The sequence below is a fragment of the Marmota flaviventris genome, chromosome 10 (assembly GCF_047511675.1).
Source record: "Marmota flaviventris isolate mMarFla1 chromosome 10, mMarFla1.hap1, whole genome shotgun sequence".
Taxonomy (NCBI): domain Eukaryota; kingdom Metazoa; phylum Chordata; class Mammalia; order Rodentia; family Sciuridae; genus Marmota; species Marmota flaviventris.
The window spans coordinates 13,331,304-13,353,332 of NC_092507.1; the positions used below are offsets into that span (position 1 = coordinate 13,331,304).

General features: G+C 58.6%; 1 protein-coding gene across 1 annotated transcript in view; it reads left to right on the plus strand.

The window, feature by feature from the left end:
- Igsf21 (immunoglobin superfamily member 21) overlaps positions 1 to 22,029 on the plus strand; it is a 179,014-nt gene that overhangs the window by 156,448 nt on the left and 537 nt on the right. The window contains exons 5-9 of the mRNA XM_027951960.2: positions 8,743 to 8,858; positions 11,133 to 11,607; positions 20,646 to 20,731; positions 21,031 to 21,223; positions 21,599 to 21,637. Of these exons, the coding sequence (XP_027807761.1) occupies positions 8,743 to 8,858; positions 11,133 to 11,607; positions 20,646 to 20,731; positions 21,031 to 21,223; positions 21,599 to 21,637 (909 nt within the window). The remainder of the gene's footprint in view (positions 1 to 8,742; positions 8,859 to 11,132; positions 11,608 to 20,645; positions 20,732 to 21,030; positions 21,224 to 21,598; positions 21,638 to 22,029) is intronic.

The window sequence follows — 22,029 nt, forward strand, 5'->3', positions numbered from 1 at the left end:
ATTGTTGTTTCAGGCACTTTAAATATGTTAATGCATTGAATCTCATAAGCTTTAGAAAGTAACTACTTTTACTATTCTTGTTTGAATCAATGAGGAAAACAAGGTCCAGAGAGGTTAAATAACTTGCCCAAGGTCACACAGTAAGTAAGTGGCAGAGCTTCTTTTTAAACCCAGATCACCTGGCTCCAGAGCCTCTCTACAGCCTCACGTAGAACGGCCCACCGCAGCCTCCTGAGCAGGAGGAAGAGACTTGAATTGTCCAGGCAGGGCTGCGGCCCCAGGCTCCCCGCCTCCCTGGACCCTCTGTGTCTGGCTCCCCTCCTGCCCTGGCGTCCATCACCTCTGGCCTCGGACCCTGCTGGAGCAGCCTGCGGAGCGTCATTAGACCTTGACAAGTGTCAGGTCAGCGCCATGCTTTATCCTCTGCTCCCTGGGAGCTGGATTTAGTGGCTCCGGCAGAAGGTAGACTTCCCCTCCCTGGGACAGCCCCTTAATTACCAGTGATATGTGGCTGTGGGGACGCGGCGCCTCCGGCCCAGTGATGTAGGGAGCAGCGGGAGCCGAGGCTACAGGTGTCCCCAGAGCTGTACGCGGCCGGAGAGCCGAGTCCAGGGCGGCCCCCAAGAGATGCAGCCCGTAGACACTCCTGGGGAGAGGGAGCACCCACTGCCTCTGCAGAAGGGAACCTGCGCCCAGGATGACACCCGAGTCGCCCCAGCCTGGGACCCAGCAGGCCTGACTCTGCTGCTCCCAGCAGTGGGTTCCTGCCTCGGTTTCCCCGTCCAGTGGCTGAGGCCCCAGCACCCGGAGCAGGGGCAAGGCCACCAGGAGGGGCACAGTGCTGGATCTCTGAGGCCCCCACCCCCCTCACCAGGGGCCAGCCAAAGCCCTCGGCCCGGCCAGCAGCTCACTCGGTTCCTTAAACAGGCACGGGGCGATCGACGCTCAGTAAAGCAGGGAGAGGTGAGTTCTCTGCAGAACTGGACGACAGTGCCGAGCGGTCACTGTAGAGCACGGTTTGGACCTTTGCATAGCAAAATATCCAGGAGGGGAAAACAGCCGGCCCCCTTCCCACCACACGCCCTTCACAGTTCCTCTCTGGAAATTGCTTTCTGAGCAGCAACAACACAAATGATTTACTTGCCCTCTGACTCGGGAAATCAATCCTAAAACGCTGATTGGGCAGGAAAGGTGGCTGCGGTGTCCCCGGGGATCCCGCTGGCAGACAGGCTCTGAGCCAGGGCGTGGGGGGCAGAGTGACCACGGCCCAGGTGCCATGGGAGGCTGGGGTGGCCTTGCACTGTGATCCAGTGCTGGCGAGTGAGTGGACCCTTAGGCATTTCTGCGGCACCCCTGTTTAAATGAGGAATTGTGGGGGGTCACTAGGAATCGGCCTCAAAAGCCCCAACAGAAGTTCAGCTCTGGACGCCTCTGTCCCCAGACACACACACACACACACACACACACACACACACACCAGCAAATAAAAACACAGCATCAAGTAAAATTTAGTGTGTGCTCACTAAGGGCCAAGCACAGCCGCGGTGGGTGGCCAGTGGGGGTTTCCCTTGTGATCGCCAGGCTGACCCGCTGCCTCCCCACTGCCCCCGTGGAGAGAGTGTCAGGGTGATATCCATGGAAAAGACCAGAACCCCAAACCCAACCAGGACGTTTCCACTGAGCGTGTGTCACTTTCCCAGCATGAAGCTGAAACACTGTAACCAGGACCATCCTAAGTCGGGCACTCTCTGTACTTCATTCCCCACGGACCCCACACTGACATCTCTTGTCATCACTGTCCCCTGGGAGGGGCCCAGAAAGCCAAGCAACTGCCTAAAGACACTTGGCGTCTAAGCGAAGGGCTGTGACCTTGGCATATAAGGCTAGAGTTAGCCCTGTTCTAAGCCCTGGACGTGGAGGGACACGGGTCGGTGGAGGGACAGGGGTAGTCCTTGGCAGGGGTGGGGGGCTGTAGATGGAAGGTGTGGCCGAGACCTCTCACCCCTGCCCTCTGGCTGAGCAGCTGGGAGCTGCTGCCACAGGGTAGGTGTGGCCACCGGGCCTCCCCAAGCTTCCCCAGGCTTCCGGAAGCTTCTCTCATAAAGCTGCAAACACGGCACCGGGAGAAACTGCTCATGTGTGTAATGTGCACCTCTGGGGCTTATTGAAAACATCCCCCAAATTGGCCAGCCCCGCTGCTATTTAAAAAGAATTCATGTCACACCCCATAGATTTCATCTCTGCAGAAACGGAACCTAGCGTAGGGCTTAAGCACATTCACTCAGTGGTCACATAAACTACGATGGCGTGGAAGAGGAGACACGGTCACCCATGCACAGGCCACCTCCAGGCAGCAGATCGCAGGCCCCGCCCCGCCCCGCCCCGCCCTGCCTGGAACCCGCACCCTGGGGAGCAGCGAGGGTCCACCCAGGACTGGCAGCTGAGGAGACCAATCAGAAAACTTGGAACCCTGGCAAGCAGCCAATCAAGACAGGCACAGAAAGTTGGCCCAGGCGGGCTTTGAAAACTGGGGGTCCTTCCACCCAATCAGTGCATGGAGCCCCGGAGGCTCCGGGTGCTGACTCTGCCCTGTTCTGGGGCCTGGGGAAGAGAAGCTGAGCTTTCCCAATTCCCTTGAGCCCCTTCTGCTTACTGAGCACCTACTGGAGTCCAAGCCCTTGGTTCACATAGCAACACCGGGAGCGTTTCTTGTCACCCGGAATTTAGAGATGAGCCAAATGACGCCGGCGCAGGTCAGGGCAGAGGCTCCTCTAGACTTGCCCTGGGATCACCTGGGGAGCGAGTTACACCCAGATGGCGGGATCTGGAAGGGGGCTCAGGAAGCTGCAGATCCGCCCAGGTTCCAGGAGATGCCGATGCTGCTGGTCCTGGGAACGTACTCCAAAGGAATATTCTAGAAAATAGCGCTAGCGTGCAAATCCAGCTTTGGCACAAAACCTGCGGCCAGGCCTTCCCTCCACCCTTTTAAGTGCCTGGGGTTTTACTTCCCCACCAGCAGTAACCTGCATAACCTGTGCCCCCCACCCCCGCCTCAGCGCCGCCTGCACGCAGCTCCCCCCCAGCACCCCGCGCTCCCCCAGCAGCCAGCCAGAGCCTCCAGTTGGGGCTGTTAATTTTATCTTCTGCCACAGCGAACGCACAACAGCTGGCAGGGGAGGGCGAGGCAGGTGAGCGGGCGCTGCCAGCCGCTCCCCGGGGGCGGGAGGCAGGTGGGTGGAAGTGCCCGCCCGCAGCCTCCGGAGTCCACTCGGAGAAGCCCCCGTGGGGAGGATCCCTGGGCAGTGGCACGGGGCACGCGGGCAACGACTAGACCCGAGACCTCCCCGCCCCTCCCTGCCCCTCCTTTCAGCAAGGCCAAGTTCAAGTTTGAGCGGGGGGATGCTCGGCTCAGCAGCTGCGGCATAAAAGGGCCCATTGCAGCCCGTGCCAGCGCAGACGCTGCGTTTATGTCTCTCGTCACCGATGGCGGCTCCATTTGGGGACTTTTTGTCGGGTTTTTTCCCCCTTGACTGCTGTTACTACTCAGCTCAATATTTAATTTTCCCATAAAACACAGAGTTGCTCTTTCCTCCCTCCCCCGTCTGCTCGTGGGAGATCCTCCAGCTTGTGGGGTCTGGCCTCGGCTGGAAGGGAGGACTTGGGTGGGCAGGGACTGGAGGGGGGGACACCCGGCCCCCTCCCCCGACTCATCCCTCCATTCCAGCATTGTTTATTGAGCAAGTCCTTGTCGCCAGGCCCCTGGGATGTGACAGACACTAAGGAGAGTTCCTCTCCTCAAGGTGCTTACCTTCTCGGGGGCGGAGTCAGAGAAAGTCACAGTCACGGTCTGTACTAATTATCCACTACAGGGCACCCTAGGAAGGAAAGGGGAGCCTAGCCCAGACCAGGGGTGACGCGGAGCTGCCGCAGATGCAGGGAGATAAAAAGACAAAGGAAAAGCCCTCCCTGTGTTTGCAGCATGGTGATGGGGGGTCCCTTCAGGAGATGGCTGGAGATGGGGGCAGGGTCCCCTCACTGCGGGGTCTTTGGGGTTCCCCTCAGCAAGCTGCACCCTTGTCTGGCTCAGAGAAAGGAGGGGAACAAAAGAGAATGGAAACGAAATTACTGTGTGGGCAACCGGTGCTTTGAGGTTGGTTTGGAAATAGGTTAGCCCACGGGGAACACTTTATGTAGAGGGGACAGATGTGGACCCGGGACAGAATGACAATCTGCAATGAGTAAGACAGGCACAGGATGCTCCAGACACCCAGGAGAAAGGGCCTAGCCCAGCCTCGTCCAAGAGGGCTGCCTGGAGGAGGAGACTGGTGGGCCAGCCCTGAAGGGTGAAGTGGGGTAAGCCACAGAGGACCAGCATGTGGGGGGCACGGAGGACGGCCTGGTGGGGTCAGTGTGGCTGCAGTGCAGCAGGCTTCCTGCAGAGGGCGCTCTCTTGAGGGGCATCTGGAAGGAGCAGAAAGACCCGTGGAGTAAATGGAGGAGGAAAAAAAGCAGGGAGTGAGACCCAAAAAGAAAGAAGTTAAAATAGGGAACACGGAGGGACATTCATACTCACGGACACTTACATTAAGAGGGTAGTTTTCTCTTTCTGTCTTGACGGGCAGCCGGAAGGAGGGGCAGGCAGTCGATAGAGCGCGCGGAGAGAATGGATTCTTTGCAAGTAATATAATTTTGAGCTTGTCTGCCCCCCCATCCTTCCCCAAAATCTAATTGATGTCCTCCCCGTGATAAATGGCACTCAAGCAGGGACACGGAGTGGCACCTGAGGGGCAGGGGAGATTGTCCCTTCCTGGAGACAACAGCCACTCCTAGGAGGGATGGAAGTGCCCCTGTGCATCCCTGTCCACCGAGGGAGGGTGTGGGCAGCTGGGAGGTAGGACGGGTTGTGTACTCTGCTGGTTCCGCCCTCTGGCCTCACAGGAGGGCTTTGTCCACAGTCTCATTTGCTTCCGCCCCTGGAAGCCCAAGGTTGGCAGCTGTGTCTGGTTGAATCCATTTTATAGACAGGAAGATTGATGTCCAGAGAGGTGACCGATCTGCCCTCAGATCCACGGGTTTGGCAGCAGAGATGGGGAGCTGATGCCCTGGGGGCTGCCGGAGGGGTGGGCATCTTGCCTGGGAGGAGAACTGGACTGTGGTGGTCACAGTTAGACACAGACTCAGGGCAGATATCCCTGTCCAAGAATCCTGGAGTTTCTCTCAGATCAGGTTTGTGTTCCCAAGTCGCAAAGGCCACAGGCTGATTTACCGAGCAAAGGAGACCCACCACATTATCTGCAGGGTGAGTTGCGATGACCAGACGGGCGGTACCTGAGAGCTAATTTCATAAAACCGGTCACTGGACCGTTACTGCATGTGTCCACATTGATGCCGCGTCTCAGGTAGCTTCCTGCCTCCCTCAGTGGCCGAGGATCAGGGCCCACGGAGGTTAACAGGGACCCCCAGCTGTGTCACATAGGAAGCCGCTTCCCCTAGCCTGATGCTGGACAGAATTAGTCAAGGAAACTTCTAGAAGCACCCGGTCCACTTAAGTCAAAGTGAGAAATAAACTGAAAGGACTCCAGGCTCTGGAGGGGGGGACTTGGGGGGGGGGGGTTTATGGTGGTGTCTTTAGCCTAAGATGCAGCACTCAGTCCCGGGAAGAAGAGGAAGGGGAGGAGAGAGACGTGTGGGGCGAGCATCCTGGGGCAGCCGGGGACTCCCAGGCATGGACTGTTCTCTGCCTGCCTGCACTCGGAGCCCTCTACCAAGTGACAGGAAGCAAGATGCAGAGTGACATTTTCCCAGGACACGGTGCCCGAGGAGACGCTGATGGGAGAGTGGGGGGACCGGGGCTGTCTGTGGTGACAGCAGCAACTCGGCTGCCTCACGGTCCACACCACGGAATCGGTTATTGTCTTATGAGCTTGATTAACTCTACGTATTGCTAACACCTGCTCAGAAATATAACGAGGGACATGAACACAGCTCCCAATCAGGCCTGTGTGGGTGGTGTGCGTGCCTCGGGTGCAGATCTCCAGTATCTCTGTGTGTGTGTGCACACGCGCGTGTGTCCTGCGGGGACCCTGGCCATGATTCGGAAGCCTGGGTGCCAGTCAAGGCTCTGTCATTGACTTTGGTGTGCCTGTGGGTGCTCAGCTCGCTCACCTGTTCAACAGGAAGCCCAGGTCAGAGTCGCCCCACAGAAATGCAAATCATATGCTTAACTCTGAATTTTCTAATCAGCACCTTAGGAAAGGGAGAACTGAAAAGTGAAGTTAATTTTAATAATATATTTATTAAACCCAATATACGGAAAACCTTATCACGCCAACATGCCATTCGTATAGAAATACCAGTGGCATCTCATATGTGTTTTTAAAAAAAGTTAAGTCAGTCTCCAAAACTTGGTGTGCCTTTTATACCCCAGCCCATGTGATCTGGGACAATTCCCATTCCAAATGCTCCTGGCATGCATGGCCACTGTGTGGGTGCAGGTCGAGGCACCTTCTGGTCTGCTCTCTAATCTACGGATGCGCAGAGGCCAGCCTTTATTTTCTGGTCCTTAGCAAGTAGCCCCAAATAATGTTAATAAGTAACTCTGTCAATAAGTGTGGCTGATCTGTTTGGGGAAAACATTTCACAGGTCCTACTCTGTCGAATCCTTGTAAGTGCCCTGTAAGTCCATTTTGCAGATAAGGAAGCTAAGGTTCAGAGAGGTGAAGTGACTTCCCCAAAGCCACCCAGCCAGTAAGTGGTACAGCTGGTCTTTGAACCTTGGGGAGTCTGATGCAGAGTCCACACTCTTAGCCACTGTCCTCAACTCTCTGCTTTCTTAGTGAGGGTCCAGGGCCGAGGGTCAAAGCTCCGTTAAAGTTAGATAACGCGAGTTAGGCCTGCTGACCCGCTCCGCAGTCACCTGGTGATCATCTCATTCACTCCTTAATGCTATTCCTGGAGGAGGTTCTAGGTGTCTGATCTCCGCTCAGTGAAGGTAAAAAGAAAGAGGGAGTGGTTTGATGACACCCCTCTGTAGCTCTGAGGTCCAGGATTCCCCCAAGGGGCGCTCACCACTCCTGCAGACACCCAGCTTTATGCTGAGCTCTAACTGGCAAAAGAGGCATCTCTGGAGGTTGAGATGTGTCAGGGAAGTGACTGTCCCTGGTGGCTAAAACATACCCTGAGGTACCAAGAGGTCCCAGCTCCCCTTTGAAGGCTGAGCTGGCGCAGCTGCAGGTGAGAAGCTGGGCCCCAGGTTCAGATCCTGGACCCCTGTCACGCTGGCTGCCAGAACCTGGCCAGGCCCTCTCACCTCCTCAGCGTCCCCATCTGTAAAACGGGAATCCACAAACCTGCCTCCCAGACCCATGATGTGCCTGCAAAGACTTCACCCTCAGGAAGAGCCCGGCATCCCCGGCTCCGCCGCTGGTGACGGTCACCCGCTGCAGGTTCTTCCTGAGGGATCCCAGTTTCCAATCGAGTTCTGGAAAAGTCAGATGGCAGTGTCTGCAGCTTGTGGGTGATTGAAGAATTCCGGTGCTTTCTCCCTTCTTGGCGTTCCTGCCCCACTCGCCATCTGTTCCTTAATTACAATCCTCATGCGTTGTTCTCGCACTTCCTGTCGTTCCCTCCTCTTGCCCACAGCGAGCTGAGCGGCGGCCGCAAGAATGAATGAACAGCAGCCGGTACCTGGCTTCCCTTCAGGAGGCCTTAAAATAGAGCGGCCTGGTGTCTGCCGCCCCCGCCGACCGCAGGCTGCTCCACGCCGCCTCTGGGTGCCACACTGAGCTCCCGGCACCATGCCCAGCACCTAGTAGGTGGCAGGAAGCATTTGCTGAATTTAATTAAACTTCACTGGATGGACAAGCCCCTGCAGCGCTCACTCACTCTTGCCTCTGCACGTGGCCCAAGGCTGGGAAGCAAACTTCCGGCCTTTCCCAAGATTCTGGCTCCCGACCTGCCCAGGGCGAGGAGGAGCCGGTGATCACAGTGAATCCCTGTCACGTGCCGGACCCTCTCGTATCCAGCAGCGCGCTCCTCGCTGCCTGCCTGCCACGATGCCACCTAATGGACCCGAGGCGGAGGCCCCGGCTTGGGTGATGGGCCAAGGACGTGGGGTGGTAGTGACCGGCTGGGATTTGCACCAGGAGGGCCTGAGGCAGCAGGTGCCCGTCACATACCCCGCAGTGCCCAGGCCCAGGCTTTGCCAGAGGAGAGTAGGGGGTGAGTTGGTGGGAGGCTGCGGTCACAGTGGCCAAGTTCAAGAAAGCAAGGGAGGGAAGCTCCCGGCTCCAGAGGCCCCAGTCACCTGCCTCCGCCCACCACTGTCCCAGGGCGTCCTTAACAGCTGGCAAAGGCACAGCCAGCTCCATGGTGGGACCTGACTGCCCACACTTGAGCTGGCCCCTGTGGCCTGCAGTGTCCTGGCCCTGCTGTCCCCGCCCCCTGCTGCCTCCTCAGATCACAGCACAGTGTGGCTTCTCCAGCAGAGCTCCAGGGTCCCCTTTCCACACTGTGACCCCCTGGGTACCTGACGCACTTACCATGGTGGCCTCTGGATTCCTGAGTGTCTTGCCTGCTGGCTGCGAGCCCCAGGGGCCGGCCTGGGTCTGTGCTCCCAGACAGGGACCCCGAGCTCACCTGGTGGGTGCCCGTGGCGCCCTTGGAGGCCTGGGACACTGCCTCTCCCAGCCCCAGCCCCAGCCCGGGACCCCAGCGAGCCCCCTCTCTGTCTCCTTGTGGCAGCTCCTCCCACCTCCATTGAAGTGGTGGCCGCTGACACTCCTGCCCCCTTCAGCCGCTACCAGGCCCAGAACTTCACGCTGGTCTGCATCGTGTCCGGGGGGAAGCCAGCGCCCACGGTGAGTGCCCCTGCGGCCCCGCCCTCCTCACCTGCTGACCGCCTGCAGATGTCACCTCTGTGCCCACCGAGGGTGTGGCCTGGGCGCATGACCCGCCCCTGGCCTGGGTCCCCTCCCTCACTCCACCCACCTGGGCACCCGAGCCTCTCTGGCTCCCAGGCGGAGAACCCCCACTCCTCCTGGGCTGGAATCCCAGAATGTCCCGGCAAGAGTGGTCTCCGGGCGCCCAGCGTCCAGCACACCCTGCTGCAGGACGGAGACAAGGGAGCGGGGAGGAGAGGGGGGAAGGGCTTGCCCAAGTCCCCCAGACGTGATTGACAGAGCTGGGACTCAGGTCCCTGCCCTTGAGCTTCAAGTCCAAGGCTCTTCCCAGGACCCCACGTGGCTCACATAAGGGAGGGGGGAAAGATGGAAGAGAAGGAGGAGAGGAGAGGAAGATGGAAGGGAGGGGGGAGGGAGGGGGAGGGAGGGGGAGGGGGGAGGGAGGGGGAGGGAGGGAGGAGGGAGGGGATCCGAAAGGGGAGCTCCTCATATAGTACGAGTGGCTGCTCCTCATCAGACCCACGCCAGCCTCACGAAGAGCCACTGGTCAAGCTCACGGCATCTCGAGACCCCTCGCAGGAGCAGGGTGGCCCTTACTTGCCCACCACGGAGCTGCCGCCCAGCCTGCCCTGGTTCGGGGGTGGGGGGGGGAGCCTGAGCAGGGAGCCGCCCTCCGCCTCTGCTTCCCAGCTGACCCTGACCTTGTCTTGCGGGACTCAGAAGCTCCGTGTGTCCGACTTTTAAAGTGAAGGGAGGGCAAGTCGCCCTCCTGGACCCCCGGAGCCCCTCTGTGGCACCTCAGGGGTCACAGAAGGGAAACTGAGCCACTGCTGCTGAGGACCCTCCAGTTTTGACATTTTTAATACTTTGGCTCTTGACCCTAGAAGCTCCATACACGGCGAGGGCTTAGCAAGAGGAGGGGAAGGGTCCCTGGCGCCGACGTGACTCTCAGGCGTGATCCAGTGCTGGGACCTGGGGATCTGGCCCAGTCCCACCCAGGATATGGGGCCACGTAGACCCAGCTGCTCAGGACAGGGTAGAAAGTGTGTGCAGAAGCCCAGGCCAGGACAGGGAGCAGGTGCAGAGGCACGGGGGATGGGGACATGGGCCAGGGCACGGGGCAAGCTGTAGTCTCCAACAAACAGCGGAAGAAAAGGTGGCTTTAAAGCCACCAGAGGTCAAAAGCAGGACATGTCCCCAAATGTTCCCCTGACCCCCTAAAGAAGTCCACTCTCCCTAAAAATCAGAGAAGTTGGTCTTTTCCACCCAAAGAGAAATTCCTTTCCCAGAGGGAACAAAGGAAGGCTTCTCACAGACCTGGGCTGTGCCAAGACCCCCCACCTGGCTGGGCTGCCAGGGAAGGACGGTCTCCGCTCTCTGTCTGTGTCTCTGTCTATGTCTCTTCCTGTCTCTGTCTCTGTCTGTCTGTCTCTCCCCCCCTCCCGCTCCTCACCTCTTCACATTCCAGGCATCTTACGTTTGCCTGGGACGTCAGAACTTGAAAGAAATTCTTTGATATAAATTACAAACGTGCTTTTGAAGCGCTTTTCAAATAAAAAAAAAAAAAGCAAAGGGGGAGGGGGAGAGAGCCCTAAAGCAGGCTATTATGTGCCTCGGAGGCTCTTCTCGGCAGACTCCCCGCATCCCGCATTCACTCCCCCACCCTCCCCACCTGTGTCCCAGAAAATGGTTTCCTGCCCTCCTCTCCCCCTGTCTCCTATCGATTTATTTATCTGATTTATTAAAAAATGCATCCAATCCCCGCAGGACTCTGGGCGCATGTACCAAAATAAAAAGACAGCAAATTAAATTAAATGCGGCCTCTCCAAACTCGAATTCCCCATCCGCAGAGGAAGGAGAGGACGGCCTCCCTCATCCTGAGCCCCCACCCGCTTCTCTCTCCGCCAAAGCCCATTTCCCTATGGAGACTGATTTGAATTCCACCAGCCCCGTGATGTAGACATTCCTCCTTACAGATGAGGAAACTGACACCGGGGTCTCCCCAGCTGTCCCAGAGCTCTGTCCCCAGGGCCTGAGCACAGGGCCACTGTGCCACGCTGGTCTCATCTTCCTGGGGGTGCCCGAGGGAAGGGCCTGGGAGGCCCATCTGGACGAGCACCAAGAGGAGCAGGCGCTGGGAGACCCAGCGCCGTGGCAGGTTCATCTGAGAGCCCACCCAAGGTCAAGGTCATTCACAGGAAATCTCTCCTCCTATCCTCCTTGCAATTCCAGGTCTATTTCAAACGGGACGGCGATCTCATCGACGCGGTGCCCCTCTCCGAGCCGCCGTCTGTCAGCTCTGGGCCCCTCCAGGACAGCAGACCCTTCCGCAGCCTCCTGCACCGCGACTTGGACGAAACCAAGATGCAGAAGTCACTATCCCTCCTGGACGCGGAGACCCGGGGTGGCCGCCCTTACACGGAGCGCCCCTCCCGCGGCCTGACCCCAGATCCCAGCCTCCTCCTCCAGCCGACCACCGAGAACATCCCAGAGACAGTCGTGAGCCGCGAGTTCCCGCGCTGGGTGCACGGCAGCGAGCCCGTGTACTTCCTGCACCACAGCCGCAGCCCGGGCAGCGACGGCACCGTGGAGGTGCGCGCCCTGCTCACCTGGACGCTCAACCCGCAGATCGACAACGAGGCCCTCTTCAGCTGCGAGGTCAAGCACCCGGCGCTGTCCATGCCCATGCAGGCAGAGGTCACGCTGGGTAAGGCTGCTCAGGACCCTTCCACAGACCCCCTGCAGAGCTGGGTGGTGGGGCCTCTGGAAGAGTGTCCCTGGGCGGCCGGAAGGTGGAGAGGGGGGAGGAGAGTGGGAGCAGGTCGGCCCCAAGATAGAGCCGGGGTCTGGAGGAGGTTTGCCGACTGGACTGGAGGAAATGGGAGGTTCCCGGAAGCTGGGGCGTTTGCTGGGGTGAGGCAGGACCCTCTGAGGTCATCGAGCTGGCTGGATAGGGTCAGGGTCACAAGAGGCCAGGAAGGTCACAGCAAGGTCGGTGAAGGTGTCTAGATTGCAGTCAGGAGCATGGGAGGTGACAGGAGGTTTTCTGGGTCACACAAGAGGCCAGTGGGCTCAGGGGACAGTGTGAGCGAGGCCGTGGGCTTGCTGACTGAGGTGGGGCCTCCTGGAGGTCACAGGAAGCCTCTCGGCTGGATTGGGGACACACAGGACTGGGGAGGGTGTGACTCCTGCTTGCACTTTTAAGGGCAAGGAAAGCCCCGCCTCTGTGGCTATGGACCAGGCAGGTCCTTGCTGGAAACTGGATGTCCAGGGCCACTTCAGCCCCGGGACCCAACCCCTGCCTGTGAGTGCCTCCTCCTCCTCCAGAGCCCAACTTGGAACCTCCCCAAAGCAGCTCTAAGGAACAGACTGCTCCTCCTGGGCTCCTGTCCAGCTGAGTCAGAGCAGGGCAGGAGGGGACATGTGGGACTTCCCCACCAGAAATGCATACCTCCTACAGCCAGGTGTTTGTGTTGACTGGGAGGGCGGGGGCGGGGGGTGGACACATGACCTACGCAGGTCCTTTCTGCTTGTGTCCCCTTGAACCTCATCTACAGCACACAACAGCTCTTCCCTGAGCCCAAGATACCCGGGTTGTCACCTGAGTGGCCTGTAGCAGTCAGGGACTAGCCCAGGCCCCTCATGACAAGGACAGAAAGCAGTGATCAAGATGGTGGGGGCTGCACAGTCTGTGTCTTGCTGGCCCACCAGAAAACCCGACACCTCCTCAATATCAGCCACCGTGGGAGAGGATTCGTGTACCTTGTCACTGCCTGTGTGCCAGGACATTTGCAGGGACCACCCCCTTCGGTTCTCGCAAGCACAAGTTTGCCATGTGTTCCCATTTTACAGATGAGCAAAACTGGGGTTGGGTTGGGCTCCAGGACCCAAGTCACTTACTCGTATTAGCAGAGCTGGGATATTGAACCTGGTCTATTGCTTTCCTCACCCCCACAATGCCAGCCACTGATGTCACCAGCCCTGGGCCAGGTGCCCTTGGCTGGCTGTGAGGCTAGTTCCCTGAGGGCCCTTTAAAATGGCCTTTTGGTTTCCACAGGCCACCTGCCCATAAAGAAAATCGTAAGGGTAACATCTCCCCCTCCAAAACACCTTTACTGAACACCTACTGTGTGCAGGACGGTCACCGCTTTTCTTGTGCTAACTCATTGGCTGCTCTTGGGAAGCCAGTGAGGCTGACAGTGTGAGCATCCACGTCACAGGTGGGAGACCACTCGAGGGCCCAAGGGAGGGGAGGGTCAAAGGCAGACAGTGTCCGCCCTGAGCTCTCCCTCTGCCTCCTGTGGCGTCCATCTGACGCAGGCCCCACCTCTTGGGTACCATGGACTGTGATACTCCACAGAGGTGTCTCAGGGGCTCTGCAGGGCCAGCCCTGTGCTTGGGGCTGGGGTCTTTTCAACCCAGAGCCTGCTCCGCCCCTCCCTGGTCAGCCCTTCCCCCTCTGGCCCCTCCCTCTTTCCCATAATCCTTCTGGCTCAGGTAGTGGGTGGGTAGCCATCATCTGGCCACCTGTCCATCAGAGCCACCCCTGCCTAAGGGGGATAGGGGGAATGTTCACTTCCTGAGAGCTGGCTCCCTGGCCCCACCCACCAAGAAAGAGAAAGAGCAGACAAGCCTTCAGGTCAGCCTGTGGAGGGAGCGCTCAGTGTCCCCCCCAGGCCACAGCGGAGCACCTGCCTGTCCCGCCCCACGTGCTCCCTTACCTGGCACCATCCCTGTGGGCACCGCACCTTGCACAGAGTAAAGGGAAGAAAGGCCATTCACAGGCAGTGGACAGAAGCTGCCACATCTGTGCACCTGGGGAAGTGGCAACCTGGGGGCACAGCAGGGCCACCGCGCAAAGGGGCTCACTTGGGGGAGTGGATAAAGATGGCCCTGGGCTGGCTTCCCCAATCCCAGGCCTCTGAGCCTCAGTGTCCCAACTGTCCGATGGGGAGCAGGATGGGAACTGCAGGACCAGGCTGCAAGAGCTCCCTGGCCAGTACCCTTGTCACCGAGCTGTGGCCCTGTTGTCACTCCTGCCTCATAGGTGAGGGGCCCGGGCTTAGAGTGACTATCCCTACATCAGCCAGCCAAGGCGTCAGCCTCCCGGAGCCCACCTTCTCCACCACTGTGCGCCCCACCCTCCTGGCGGCCTGAGGAGGCGGAGAGCCAGTGGGCAGGACCCGTGGCCTGCGGGGAGCTGGGGGTGAGTGAGCTCACCTTGCACCACCAGGCACTCGCACGCTGGGCGAGACAGCGGGGTGGAGGAGATGACCTGGGGGCACAGAACCCAAGCATCTGGCAAGGACTTTGAAGGTCAGTCCACTAAAGGCCTGGGCTGGTCTCCTGCCGTGGACCTCGCTCCTGCAGTTCCCTCCCCGCCAGGCAGGTTGCCCGCAGTTCAAATGCCACCCGCTCTAGAAGCCTCCTCCAGGCCTTCAGCTGGAAGGACCCCTCTGCACCCCTGACCTCCTGGCATGGCCGCTGTCATGTGATCTGGATCACTGTGCCTGATGGTGCCTGGAACCCATCTTGGTGGATGGCTTCACATTCTTCCCAGAGATCAAGCCAGAGGCCTCGGGACCACCCGCACGCCCACTCTTCCCATATCCCACGTCCAAACTTGTCCAGCCCTGGCCCGTCCACCCCAGAACATATCCCAGCCCCGCCCCTTCCCCAGCCCCAACCCTGCTCCCAGCCCTACCCCTGCTCCCAGCCCCGCCCCTGATCCCAGCCCCGCCCACTCCAAGCCCCACCCCTTCTCAGCCCCCTCTCTTCTCCCAGCCCCGCCCCTGCTCCCAGCCCCGCCCACCCCAAGCCCCGCCCCTTCTCTCAGCCCCCTCTCTTCTCCCAGCCCCGCCCCTGCTCCCAGCCCCGCCCACTCCAAGCCCCACCCCTTCTCAGCCCCCTCTCTTCTCCCAGCCCTACCCCTGCTCCCAGCCCCGCCCCTGCTCCCAGCCACGCCCACCCCAAGCCCCGCCCCTTCTCTCAGCCCCCTCTCTTCTCCCAGCCCCGCCCCTGCTACCCAGCCCCGCCCACCCAAGCCCCGCCCCTTCTCTCAGCCCCCTCTCTTCTCCCAGCCCCGCCCCTGCTCCCAGCCTCCCCCCTGCTGCCCATCCCCCTGCGGCCACCCACCTAAGCACAATCAGTTCACACCTGGAGTCACAGTCACCCCCACATTGGCTTTCTGCTTCCACTTTTGCTCCATCCCATTCTCCACCAGCCTGATCTACTTAAAACATGAATCAGATCATGACTCACAAGTCCACCTGCCCCAACCCTCCAATGAAGGCAAAGATTGATAGAACAGAATCGAGCCCAGAAATAGGCCAGGAGTGTAGAGTCAGCTGATTTTTGACAAAGACCCTGGGGCCACGGAGAAAGGAGAGAGGAGTCTCTTTTTTAACGAATGGCCCTGGAGCTCCCGAACACGCAGAGGGAAAATCGGGCCTGGACTCCTGCCCCCCCCCTCCACGAGTTAATCTGAAGTGAATGATGGACGTAAGTGCGAAGCCGGCATCATGAAGCTCTGGAACAGAACTGGAAAACGTCTTCACGACATTGGGGCAGCAGGGAACCCCCAGAGCAGTCACGAAAACACCACCCGGAAAATGGGAGATTGGTTGGTTGGACTGAATCAGAATTCAAATCTGCTTACAAGAAGACCTCTTTAAGAAAATTACAAAGCAAACCGCAGAATGAGAGAGAAACTCTCAGTACACACCTGACAAAGCATTCAGACCCAGGACACATGAAGAACTGCTTCATAACCACGAGGGGCAGCACACTTTTTAAGTAAAAATTTGCAAATGGCCAATCAATATACAAAAAGTTGTGTGCGTTATGAGTCAGGGAAATGAAGATTGAAACTTCATTGAGAAGCCAGGCGCCTCGGCACAGGCCTGTAATCCCAGAGGCTTGGGAGGCTGAGACAAGAGGATAGCAAGTTCAAAGCCAGCCTCAGCAACAGCAAGGCGCTAAATAACTCAGTGAGGCCCTGTCTTTAAATAAAACACAAAATAGGGCTGGGGATGTGGCTCAGGGGTTGAGTGCCCTGAGTTCAATCCCTGGTACAAAAAAAAAAAAAAAAAGTCTGGCTAAAAAAAAAAAAAAAATTCTTTTTAATCATTTTATTTTATTTTATTTTGGAGTGCTGAGGATGGAACCCAGACCCTGGTGCTTACTAGGTAAACACTGTGCCCCCTAGCCACATGCCCAGCCAAACTGGCTAAATTTTAAAAACTGACAATACCAAGTGTTGACAAGGAGAAAGACCAATCACAACCCTCCTGCATTGCTGGGACTATCAAATAGTACTACCCCCTAGGAAAACCCAGAGTTTCTTTCAAAGACAGAAAGCCCTCCACGCCACGAGCAACAGTTCTGCTCTGAAGAATTGATCCCAGAGAAATGAAAAATATGTCTCCAGAGATTTGGACCTGAATGTTCACTGCAGATTTATTTGTGCTTCAACAACAAAAAAACAAAACAATAATTCAAATGCCCTTGGTTAGCAAGACAGATAAACAAATTTGTGGCATGTTTATATAATAAAATACTTTTCATCATTTCAAATGAATGAGCTTCGGAACCAACAGTGATGGAGTTTAACATCATGTCAAGCAAAAGAAATTAGATGATGAAAAGTGCTCGCTGTGCGAATTCATTTCTGTGAAGTTCTAGAACAGGGAAACACACCTCTGTTGAGAGAAGTGGATCAGCACTTACCCCTGGAGAGTGGAGTTGGACAGGAAAGAAGCATACGGGACCCTCTGGAGAGACGGGAACATTCTAGAGTTTGCTCAGGACGGTGGTTACGCCCATTCCCCGTATCAAAGTTTATCAGATTGTGCACTTCAGAACAGAGCCCTTCCTGACAGGTAGATTTCTATCACAACTTAGAAATGTCTGAAGAAAGAGGGGAGACCCAGTCCACCTGGCCGCCATTGCCTCCAACCCAAATCCCAGCTCCAAGGTGCTTCTCTTCTATAACTCTCCCTTCAATCCACCTGCTCCAGCCCCATGGCCTCCTTATTCTTGCCTGAATGATCCACACTCAAACCCACCTCTGAGACTGTGCTTTTATTTCATTTTATTTTGGAGTGCTGAGGATGGAACCCAGACCCTTGTGCTTACTAGGCAAGCACTGGGCCCCCAAGCCACATCCCTAGCCAAACGGGCTAAATTTTAAAAACTGACAATACCAAGTGTTGACAAGGAGACAGAACAGCCAGAACCCTCCTGCATTGCTGGGACTTTCAAATAGTACTTCCCCCTAGGAAAACCCAGAGTTTTTTTCAAAGACAGAAAGCCCTCCACGCCATGAGCAACAGTTCTGCTCTGAGCCTCTGGCTTTCCTTCCTTCCTGGAATAATCCTACCCCAGACACTCTCAATTCCTCCCTCTGAGCCTCTACTGTCCCTAACAGCCTCTTCCTCCCAGCCCTTCCACGCCCCATGCTGACTTTGTCTTCTGGAGTGACACTCATCTCAGAGTGTAGTCTGTATTTCTTTCTTGTCCAAACCCCCTACTGAGATTTGAGTTGCGAATGGGCAGGTCTTTAATTTGCCGTGTTCATATGGTGCAGGGCTCAGAAAAAACCCCAACATATTACTTAAACACTAGTTGAATAATTAGTTGGCTAATACTTCTCTGGGTTGTTGTGAAGATTAAGTAAGGCAGTACATACAGAGTGTGTAGCCTAGTGACAGATGGAAGATGTATTCAGTGAATATAAACTGCCATTGTTATTAATCACTGCATCCCTAACATTGCCCTGCGTAGTAACTCATGCAAATCAGGTGTACAATAAATAATTAGATGGATGGAGCAGATGAATGAATGGGTGGCTGAGCAGATTGCTAGATTTGTGGGTAGACAGTTGGGTGGATGTGTAGGTTTATGGATGGATGAATGGATGGATGGATAGGTGGGTGGATAGGTGGATGGATGGACAGATTGGTTAGGTGGATAAATGAGTAGGTTTGTGGATGGATGGATGGAAGAATGGATGGATGGGTGAGTGGGTGGATGGATGGATGGATGGATAGGAGGTTAAATAGGTAGGTTTATTGATGGGTGGTGAATGGATAGATGGATTGGATTGGATAGATGGGCAGGTTTGTGGATGGATGGATGGATGGATGGATGGATGGATGGATGGATGGATAGGTGGATAGGTGGGTGGGTGAGTGGATGGATGGATGGTGGATTGGATAGGAGGTTAAATAGGTAGGTTTATGGATGGATGGATGGATGGATGGATGGGTGGGTGATGGATGGATGGATGGATGGATTGGATTGCATAGGTGGATAGATGGGCAGGTTTGTGGATGGATGGTGGATAGTGGGTGGGTGGGTGGATGGGATAGATGGAGGGATGGGTGGGTGGGTGAGTTGCTATCTTAATGAACACCCCAAATTCCTGGGGAAGCCTAGAAGAACTTTCCTGTGGACTTCATAGTGCTGCATCGGGGTGCTGGGGAGAGAGGAGGGTGCTTATCTAATCAGGGCTTTTGCATTTCCCTGAGGTGGAGTCACTTCTTTACACCTCGCACTGTGCCCTTGTCTCCCGCCCAGTTCATCTGGGAGCATTTCTTAAGCCCGTGTGGCCTATTCTCCCCTCTCAGGGGTGGGGGACGGGTGGAACTACTTACCCAGGTCCTGCAGCCAGAGGAGAAGGGAGGCCTGGATCCGGGGTCTCTGGGCTCTGCTCTTCCTGAGTGTCCAGAGTCTGAGAGGAGTAAACCTCAGGAGACCGAGGCCTTGCCTTCGGGGTGCTCTCCGTGTGGGGTTCTAGAAGCAGCCAAGGGTCAGGCTTTGACTGCCGGGAGCCGGTCAGATGGGTTCGTGGTAACCTGCCTCATAAGCACTGGCCTGGGTGCGAGTCGGACCTAGGAGTCTAGCGCATGTGAGGCAGCGGATAGATGGAGTCCCGGTGCTGTCCGGGCCAGCAGGAAGGAGGCGTGGCCTCTGGAGAGCAGGGCAGCGAGGAGCCTGAGCTGGGAGGGGGCCGCTGCCTGGCCCCCGGGGTGCAGCCTTCTCCTGTGGGGCGCCCTCTGCTGGCCGCAGCCGACAGCGCTTCCCGCAGCACCCAGATCCCACCGCCAGGGGCTTCCCATTTGCCCCCAACCCAGGCGGCACCTAAGAGGGAGTAGAGAAGGCCAGGGGTGGCTGGGGCTTGCTAAGCCTTGGTTCCTCTTGGGGACGATCTCGAGAGGCCAGAGGTGAACTGGAATCAGGCACAGCGGGCGCAGGAAGGGCCGGGCGCTTGGTGTCCCTGAGGTGGACGCAGCCGACGCGTGGCAGGGCGCTTGCCCAGCCTGCACCAGGCCCTGGGTCCCCTGCCCAGGACCACGGGAAAAAGGAAGGAAGCAAAGCTCGCTGCCAAGCCCTTCATCTCCAGGGCAGCGGGCGGGTGCGGGCGAGGGTCAGGCGACGGTCCCCACGGCGCGTTTGGGAAGGCCACATGGAGTGACGCACCCAAGGGCCACAGAACACTCTGGAACGCCCCCGCTCAGCTGGCAGAGGCAGCAGCAGGCACCCGCCTTCCTGCCGGCGCCCACCCCTCGCGGCAGGCGCCGTCCGGGGCCCACGTGGCGCCTCAGCTGTCCTGCGCGTGGCTAATTGATAGCTCTTTGGTCTCGTCCTCGGAGAGTGAAGTTGGCAGCGCCTGGGAGCCACCCACGTCTGCCAGCTGCGAGACTTCCGCTCCGAGTGAGCGCTGGGGAAGGACGGGCGCAGGGAGCAGCCAGGGCAGCTGCGGCCCCCCAGGGCCCCCCAGGGTCCCCCAGGCCAGGGACAAAGCTTCCTCCCCCTGCCACTGCTGGAGAGGGCAGCGCAGAGCCTGACCCCGATCCCAGCCCCGCGCCGTCCTCGGGCCCTGGAAGCTGAGCAGGCGCATGCCGGCCGGGCGCCTCCCTGGCCAGCCTTGGGGCCGTGCACTGGCCGCTCCCTCCACCTGGAACCTTCCCTGACCACCTCCTCTGAGGACGGCACCCTCTGCCTCTCAGCGCCTCCTGTCAAATCCCGGCTGGCGTGGGCTTCTGAGGGCGCTGGTGACGTCTCCTGGTACAGAGTGGAAGCCGCGGGTGGCGGGCGCTGGCCGTTTCCACTGTGTCCTCGCCTGCTCCGTGGAAAGCCATGGTGTCCCCGCCTGGGCACCCCCACCCTGGGATTCCAGAGAACCACGGGGACGGAGCCCTGGATCAGGAGTCGGGAGACTGGGTCAGGGTCCCATCCTTCCCACCCTGTGACCTCTGGCAAGTCCCTCTGTGACTCTCTGGGCCTCAGTGAACAGAACCGGACACCGGGGACACTAATGGCAGAACCCGCCTCCCCAGGGTTTAGAGCAAGTGGGCGCTGGATGGCTCGGGTGGCCTGGCCCGGGAACAGGCTCCCCGTGAGTGGCCGGGTTGCCCACCTGAGTCCCACCCCGGACTCTGCCCATGTCCCACGGGTTCGTTCCAGCCGGTTGCCCGTCTTTCTCCCACTGAGGAGTGAGCCCTACAGGGCAAGGACCGTGTCCTGTCCCACTGAGTCCCCAGGTCCCGGGCAGGTCTGTGCGCTGCAGAGCTTGGGTCAGTGGCTGGACGAGGGGGCAGCAGGCCCGACTGGGAAGCGGCCGACCCCAGGGGTGCCGACTGCTGGCCAGAGCCTTCCCTCCCGCGTGCTGGCCTCTTTTCCTTGGTGGTCCCCCCACTGCCCGCCACATACCTCTCTGACCCGACCTTCCTCTCCCTACAGTTGCCCCCAAAGGACCCAAAATCGTGATGACACCTAGCCGAGCCAGGGTCGGGGACACGGTGAGGATTCTGGTCCACGGATTCCAGGTCAGCCTCTTTCTGAGCCCGAGGGGGGGGCGGGCAGGTGGGAGGACACTCCCAGGTCACCAGCATTCCTGGTGACCCTTTCCTGTGCCCTTCCTTGCCCAAGGGCCACCGCCAGCTGTCCACAGTGTCCCAGTGTGGTCAGTGGCAGAATGAGCTACCATGAGGGGAGACGCTCTGTCCTCCTAGGTGGGGGGCAGGAGTGGACGGTGGCCGGCCCCGGCCAGGCCTGCCTCGGACCCTGATGGCCCTGACATGGTGGCTCCTCCCGTGACCCCGCCGTCCCCTGCTCCGGCCAACAGAACGAAGTCTTCCCGGAGCCCATGTTCACGTGGACGCGGGTGGGGAGCCGCCTCCTGGACGGCAGCGCCGAGTTCGCAGGGAAGGAGCTGGTTTTGGAACGGGTCCCGGCCGAGCTCAACGGCTCCATGTACCGCTGCACGGCCCAGAACCCGCTGGGCGCCACCGACACCCACACGCGGCTCATCGTGTTCGGTAGGCAGCCTCAGCTGGGGACCCGCAGGGCTGCCCCTGGGGACGGCCCGGACTCGGAGCTGTCCCCACAGGAGGGAGCAGCAGGGGCCACATCCTCTGAATTTGCCCTGAGATGGTGTCCCCCTGAGAGGCAGTGTTGCCCAGTGGTCAGAGCCCGCCGGTCCTGGGGTCAGAGACTCTGGCTTAGCCCCAGCTCTGCCACTGGACCGGGGCCGCCTGCCCACCTCCCCCCGCGCCTCCATCTGCACAATGGGCTGATGTCACACGCCACAGAGAGGGCGGGAGGCTGCCTGTCACCCCACACGGGTGCTGCACAAGGGTCTCCCTCTGAGTTCCGGGGGCCATCCCCTCTCTCGGTCTCTTTCTTTCCAATAGAAAACCCAAATATTCCCAGAGGAACGGAGGACTCCAACGGTAAGTCCCCTTCTAAGGCTCCCTGCTTAAACGTGAGGACTCTCGAGGTCCCAGGAAGCTCTGTCCCCCTGATGGTCCTCGCCCTCAGACAGACCGTCGCCCTGTAGCTGGGCAGAGGAGGGTCAGGTGTGGTCAGAGGGGGGCACGGAGGCAGTAAAGGGGGGCCTGGGATCCCAAGGTAGCCGGCTAGGATTTGGGGAGCCAAGTGTGTCCCCTGTCACGATCCATGGTGTCTGGAGCTCTCTGAGCCCAGGGCACTCAGCACCCCGACCCCAAGGGCGTGTGTCCAGCAGGGACCATGAGGCTGTGTTCTGGGGCCCTAGTGACTCCACAGGACACGTGGGAACAGCTTCCCCACCTGGGGTCCTTCATACTCTCCTCCCTAGGCTGCA